We start from the raw sequence: 7,947 nt of genomic DNA, 5'->3' as shown, positions 1-7,947 counted from the left end.
TATCTGTGGGGTATCTAGTCCTGTGCCACTTCGCTCTTGCTCTGCGTTTTTCCTTTAATAAGTTGCGAATGTGCTGTGGCAAGTTAGTACGCATAGTATTAATAATATTACTGGTCATCGTGTTGTCGTGTATGCAAATTCTTATAGAGTCTGTGAAGTTTTTTATTGCTTCGTCAATGTCATGTTTAGTTTTAAGTGGAGTTTAATAATTATTAAAATTATTAAAATTGAATATTTTTAAAACAAGCTTATTATCAATGTAGGGCATAGTCATTAGTTATTGATATCGGGCATGGTCACATCCATTTTACTCTACGCAGCCCCAAAATTGAAATGGAAAAATTTCTTTTTCAATTTTCCGCATTCCATTGAAAATTGCAGTTAGGTGCACTGTAGAATGTTAGGAAATAAACAATACCCACCAAAGATAGACTTCATGCCATAGTTATGACCCAGCAAAAATCAAATTAATATTCCAAAAATTATAGACGTTAAAGGGAGTGAACATGTATAGTATATTTATGAACGGATAAAAAAGATTTTTTTTGACAAATTCAACATCTAAAAATTATTTGGTTTGTTTAAAAAATCAAATTTTTCCCTATAAAATAGGTGTTAAAATAATTGTTTCCAATAAAAATTTGACATTTCTACACAAGATGTCACGATAATAATTTTCAAAATATGAATATATTGACTTATGATTGAATGCACTTTAATTCATTAATTAAGGGTTTAAATTACATTTGCTTAATTTTAGAACGACATTTAAAGCTCAAAATTTATAGGGGAATGTGGGGTGAAAAGGGGAAAGGCTGTATATCATGGTTTGAGAGTTTCAATCTGCATAAAACTAGGTCAACTTCACCAGCTTTTGTTTGGCATCTTCTAATCTTATTTCCACAGATTTTATGAGGTTCGCAATGGAGGTACAATTTTTATGATGAATTGCAATGTTTTGCTACATTTTAGCCCCTTTAACATGATGTGCATTGAAAATTGTTCAAATAGTGGATATATCAGAGAATAATATACATCATTAGCAACCAATTTAAGTGTATGCAGTTATTTTTCATTCAACAGTTCTTATCTAGCCCTAACCATAATTTGCGTAATCCAGTAAAATGGAGTTTTAAAATGTTATATCACATAATATTATAACTAAAAACTTGGGAACAGTATACAAGTATCACTCCAACTAGTGAGTGGATGTGTAATCACTTATACAGAATGGTCTATTGTTGTTGATAAATTATAGCCCTTACTTTTAGAATTACTGCTTTAATTATATCACAGCAATCAACTTCTGTTTGTCATACTTGCTCAAAAGGAAAAAATAAATCCTAATGGATCATTTTCTGTTGAGACCAGGCCTAAATTGCGTAAACAAGAATCACTTTAAGGGGTCAGGTTAAAACTGATAACAATGGTAGTATGGTATTTTCTGAATGTGTATAAGTAAGTACAAGATCATATAATATTCCGAGTGACATTTGTTAACTAGTAGTGAACCAGCAATACTCAAATTAATTAAAATTTCAATTGAGTAAAATCAAATTATGGTTTCTGCATACCCAATAAACAACTTGTGCTTGATTATCCCTTGATCCCATATAAAAAGGAATTACTGTGACCCGTATATTTTCAGTTGTCTCCTTGTGTACATCAGAAAGTTCTAACCAAGGATGATTCTTTTTTTGCCAAGCTTTCAATGTCTCTTGAGGAAGAAATGGTGGATCTAAAGAAAAAATAAATATAATTGTAAGAAGATATTAATTATATAATTCCTTTGTAAATTACAAATATATATATATATATATATGGATTTGTTTACATTTGCTACCTCTTGAAGGATTATAGTACAAAAATTTATCAAAAAGCTCATGGAACACTGGTTGTTTTTCACTAGATGTATAAGGCCATATATCCTGATGTGAGACATAATCAAGACCAGGAATAGCATACAAACTTCTACACCCTCCTTCTGGACTTCCTAGAAATGTAACAGCTTCTGTCTGGGCTCTCTTAAAACAAAAAATAAAAGTAAATACAAATCCATTTGTATATTAAATAAAATTTGTTTTTTTTAAATATTAACTTATCCTAATTTAAATAACATGACTACACATAATAATATAACAAATAAAATTTAAAAAGTGTAAATTTGGTGAAGTAGTAAAAATTCAACCATGCTATTACTAATTGTTAATATTTAATATTTATCTAAGACAGAATTCCTTTATTATAAAGAATAATTATTTAATTAATTTGTCAAAATTCATTTTAACTAATAATTTTCTGTGAAATCTAAAACTACATTTTTTCAAACTAAATTTAAGAGCTATTATTTAATTGATACTGTTTCACTGAGCAAGCATCATCATTTATTATTTTCCATCAAATATTTTTGTTTTGTTAAAGAAAACTTTTATGTGATTTATTTAGTTGGTAATAATTAATTTTATATATTTTCTCAATTGTTTAATTTTTATAAAATTCTATTCATCTTATTTCATTTTACTAACCCTATACTTTACTTTATTTATGATATTAATAATTGTGTGTATATATACTCTTTTTTGATAAAAAGTTGTTTTTTTTATGTATAGGTGGTTTTAGTTGTATTTTAATTTATATATCAATGTTAATATTTATTGATTTTCTTTTATTAAACCAAAAAAAACTTGTTTCAAATGTTTCAAGATGGCGGCACACATGTTTCTGAAGTTTGTGGAAATACTGCTATGTTGAGTGGGTGGATTGAAATTTTTCAAATTTTGTTGTTTCTCTACCACAATTATAGTACAAATTAGTCTAAGAAGAAATAGAAGACGATAACAGTTATCAATGAAGTATTTACATAGTGAATCATCGCAAGTGAATTGGAGTGGTTGTGCTACAATCGATTTTTTGAATTGACGATTGAACATTGAGGCATGAGAATGAACAAAGGAAACAGGACACTTGTTGTTAAGGCACAGGAGAGATGAGGTCTCCTGAAAGGAGGTGGTGCTGACCACCCTTTGTCTACTGTCAGTGGTAGGTATTTAGAAAGAAGATCAAGAGTCAGCAATCATTGAAGAAGAATATATCACTGAAGTAAGAGACACTTTATTTGGATCAGTAGATTGGACATTACCTGGGATCTAGAATAGGACCAATCCTTTGTTTACTGTCAGAGGTAGATTTAGAGAAAGAAAACATTGAGAACCATCAGTCATCAAAGCATATATAATTGGTTAGTTTGCTCAACCTAGGATTTAATTATATTTGTAAAAGTAGCCATTAATTTAGTTAAGTGTCATTGTGTTGTGATTGTCTGGAAAACCCGCCCTGAGATAAGAGTCAATAATGTTATATAATTTAAAATCAAATTCTCATATTTATTTAATATTTAACCTTTTCATTTGAAACTTGTAGTCATCAAAGCTATCTTTTAGATCTCAGAGAAATAAAAACTATTAAATTTCCTTTTATTTATTTTAATAAACCTAGAATATTACAATATATATATGTAAAGCTTACCTTCAGGCTATAATCCATCCTCACCTTTAAATAATGATCAAGTAAAGTTAACACATGGTTTTATAAAAAAATAACTTCTGATACTGTTTTTAAATGATTTATAATTGTATGAGTGTTTCAGTGAACTTAAGACTATAAAAACTGATTTTATTTTATAGGTTCATATAGTTTAAGGTACAATGTATTATTTAATTTGAACTTGTCATTAATTAATAAAACAATTCTTTTATAGCAAAAGAAGTTTATAGTCTTGAAGTGTATAACTAACACAAGTTTATAATCTTGTATTAACTTAAGTAGAAAAGTGTCTGTTCTGATTGTCTATAAACCCGCCCTGAGATAAAGAGTCTATAGTATTATATATAATAAAATAAAAATTCTTATATCTATTTAATATTCAATCTTTTCATCTTAAAAACTATATTTTAGATCTGAGAATAAGTAAAAACTATCAATTTTCTTTTTTATTAACTTTAAATAATTTTTGAATATTACAATATATATATAACTTAAGGATCGGCGAGAACAAAACTTAAAGAAAAAAGAGAAAAAGGAATAAGATGAGACTTGGACTGCTGCTCTCGAAGCTTTATTTGGTTCGATACATCTATATATGTCCATTTGATCAGCTGATTTACTCAGTCAGCTGACATTGAAGTAACAGCCGAATAAACTAATACTATAAAATACAATAACAACACAAATAACAAAGAAAAACAATTTACAATAAAAAAATTCCTATACAATTATCATTGTAAAAAAAAACTCATAAGCTTGTCGAAGTAACCACTATATAAACACTTTAAACCTAGGAATAAAACAAATAAGGTATAACTTTACGTACAATAACATAAACAAGTTAAACAAATCTAAAATAAAAAACAATAAATGGAATAAATAACTACATTTTTTGTAATATAATCTGGTTGTGGCAATATGAGGACACTTCAGTTTTTATGTTGTCATTGCTGGATGTTCTAATAGTTCAATATCGACAGTTCTCCTCTTTTTTTAGGTTCTCTGATGGTTATTACCCTGAATGGGCCCTCATATCGCTGTTTCTCCTTCCCCCTGTTAGACCCCAACTTTTAACGGGTTGTGAAATATTTCAATAAAAACTTCAGATTCATGTAAATATTTTTAATCTATTATATGTAACCCATTTAGATCTACTACACGTTGCCATCTTTCAGTTAATTTTTTAATTCCGTCCTCCCAGAACTTCTCAGATTTTTGCGCAATGAACTCCTCTATGTGCGTTTAGCAGTCCTTGAGTGAATCAAAGTGTTTCCCGTTAAGAGAGTTTTGAAGGGCCCAAAATAAGTGAAAATCTATTGGGGCGGGCCAGGTCTGGTGAATAGGGTGAGTGAGGGATCACATTCCAGCTTTCTGCCGGGTCTGCAAAGACACATGAGGATGGACGTTATAATGATGGAAAACTATGCCTTTGTGGTTAGTCAATGTGGGAAGCTTTTGCTCAACCGCTGCCTTTAATTGTTCCAACTGGGCATAGTATACTGCATAATTAATGGTCTGGTTGGGTGGGAGGAGCTAATAATAAAGGACACCTCTCCAATCCCACCAAATGCACACCATAACCTTTTTGGAGGTAATCCTGCTTTTGGAGTCGTTAATGGCGGGTCACTTCGTTTTCCCCAGGACTTTTTCTTCACAATATTATTGTACATGACCCACTTTTCATCTCCAAGTATGAACCTTGATGATGAAATGATTTGAGACACTTGTATGATATATGTGTGTGAAATAAGCGTTTCTGTGATATCCCGTGTTGTAGAGTGAGGGTTGTCTGTGACCAATGCTTGAATTTGGCCATCATCAACAGTTGAAGGACGACCTGAGCGCTTTGCGTCTACCAAGTCAAAATTTGTGGTTCTGAACCGAGCAAACCACTTACGGACGGTCCTTCTTCTTAAGGCATGATTACCATACACACTGTAAATTTTGTTAACCGTCTGTGCAACGGATTTTCCTTTTCAGAAATAAAAAATCATTAGATGACGTAAATGAATTTTTTTCTCTTCCGTTTTGAGCAAGCAGAATACCACTTAAAGATAAGAAATCTTGGTTGAAACTGATGCATAAAAGCACCTTAACTAATCCTTTTTTAGAATATGTAAACATTATTGACCAAGGAAACATGATTTTTATAAACACAGAGAGGATTAAATTGAAATATTGAAAAATGCTACGAACTTATTTTACAACCCAATATATATGATCGTCCCGATTTTTATCGTTCCCATCCTATCTGTGACCTTTAAATTCTTCTATGCCACTCTCCTGGTTTTATCATTTTCCATTCTTCCCTATGCCTTCTTTCTTAACTTTCTTTGAGCAATATGGTTGTTGTATATTTTTTCTCCGTCCGCTCTCCTACCCTTATAGTCCTGCCAGAGTCCATGAAGCCCAAAGAGGATCTCAAATGGCGAAAATTCTGTAACTGTATCAACAGAATGATTATTGCCTTAGGCATTGCCGCATCTGGTTCCAGTCCCTGGTCGACGATGGTCATCATTACTATGCCTCTTCTACTCTTTGGGTACCCGGGCGTGTTGAGATGCCATATTACGGAGAAGTATACTTAGGGGCAGTTAACCAGGCAGGTGACTGGAGGGAAAGAATCCTATAAGAGTAAGATGATGTCTTTTTCAAGGAAGGGGAGGTCCTTGGAGTACGGGCTAGACAGAACACGAGATTCTTTTGATACGGGATAGGGTAACGTACATAAAGGAAAGGTGATACCCCCAGGCACTCCAGCAGCATATTAGAGAAGAACTGGATAATCTGAAGAGACATGGGAATTATAGTAGACTGTACATCTCCCTATAACAGTCCACTGTGGGTGGTCAGGAAGAAAAGTGCACCAGGTGAGAACGAAGAAAAGTAGAGGGTAGTGATTGATTTATATATATTGTAATATCCTCTTTTATGAGTAAATAGTTATTTTTTATATATAAATGATTTTTGGTATGTTTGATGTTATGTTTCATTTCAATATGTTTATTTGTAGTATTAAACTTAAAAGGAAGTTAATCAATTTTGTTCAGTAAAACATGGAGTCACAAAATATTTTGTTCAAAGCCAAGATGGCGGCATATGCCTTGCAAAAAGTTCGTTGAATCACGGCCATGTCGGGAAGATTAAAATACTTTATTTTAACTTCAAATCATAATTGAAAATACAATACATTTAAGAAAAAATAGAAGTTAAGAATAAGTGTTCAAGAATAATGTTCATAAAGAAAATCACATGCAAAAACTCAAAACTGTTGTGCTACAATCGATATTCACTTTGAACATTGAGAGAAAGATCACGGTACGTGAAAGGCTTTCGTTGCTTAGACACGGACGGGGAATGATGTTTCCTGGATGAGGAGGTCCTCATCATCTCTGGTCCAGCTCAAGGGTGGACATCTTAAAAAAGAGGAAATCGAAGAGTCACCCAAGAAGAATAAGGGACTCTTTGTTTGGATTGCCAAACAATACACTTCGGTGGATGAGAAGTGAGTTGTAAACTCAGATAACTAAGGTTTTGTTTAAAGTCAGTGTTTGTTTGCTGAAAGATTATTTATAGCAAGTATTAGTTTGTTGAGAAAGAAGAAAAAGAAAACCATCTGTCATCATAGAAGATTGTATAAATTGGTTAGTTATGTAATATCTAAATTTAAATACATTTGTAAAAGAGATATTAATTAAGTTTAAGTGTTATTAGTAGTAAAGTGTCTGTTTCTGATTGCCTAGAAACCCGCCCTGAGATTAAGAGTCTATTATGTTATAAAATTTAAATAAAATTCTCCTATCTGTTTAATTATAAAGCTTTTCATTTGAACCCAAGCTATCTTTTAGATATGAGAATTTAGGTTAAAAAATATCAAATTCCATTTATTTTATTTTAATAAATTTTTGAATATTACAATATATAAAACATAAGTATCGTCGAGAGAAAAAAAGATATGAAATAACTCATACGGGGTATATATAAATTGGAGGGAGTTTACGATAAATTACCTCGAAGCTGTATGAGAATAATATTAAGAGATGCAAACGCAAATATTGGGAGAGAAGAAGTATATTATTTAATGATTGGTAAAGAAAGTTTATTTACGATTTTAAACCAACATCCCTGAAATATTGCTAACGATATCTTATCACTAAAAAATTTTGCATCCCTCTACGCGGAAAGCAGATATATATATATATATATTGTAATATGCTCTTTTTTAGTAAATAGTATATTTTGATGTATAAATGGTTTTAATATGTTTTATTTTATGTATCATTTTAATATTCATTGCTTTGTTTATCCAAAAAGCAAACTAACCAAGTTTCATTGTTTATAATAACTTCGTGATTCCAAACAAAGCCAAGATGGCGGTACGTAGAATCAATGCCACATTAAGCA

General features: G+C 31.1%; 1 protein-coding gene across 5 annotated transcripts in view; it reads right to left on the bottom strand.

Annotated features, from left to right (window-relative positions):
- The window catches only part of POLDIP2 (DNA polymerase delta interacting protein 2), a 65,758-nt gene that overhangs the window by 23,013 nt on the left and 34,798 nt on the right, over positions 1-7,947 (bottom strand). For 4 of the 5 annotated variants that reach the window (XM_067049582.1, XM_067049583.1, XM_067049581.1 and 1 more), the window contains exons 5-6: positions 1,835-2,024; positions 1,575-1,738 (exon numbers count right to left, since the gene is read on the bottom strand). In XM_067049582.1, coding sequence (XP_066905683.1) covers positions 1,575-1,738; positions 1,835-2,024 — 354 coding nt within the window. The remainder of the gene's footprint in view (positions 1-1,574; positions 1,739-1,834; positions 2,025-7,947) is intronic. The other variant, XM_067049584.1, reaches the window with a different exon arrangement.

The sequence above is a fragment of the Halyomorpha halys genome, unplaced genomic scaffold (assembly GCF_000696795.3).
Source record: "Halyomorpha halys isolate HHAL.00 unplaced genomic scaffold, Hhal_1.1 Scaffold354.1, whole genome shotgun sequence".
Lineage (NCBI taxonomy): Eukaryota > Metazoa > Arthropoda > Insecta > Hemiptera > Pentatomidae > Halyomorpha > Halyomorpha halys.
This window is presented reverse-complemented; position numbering and strand designations above follow the sequence as displayed.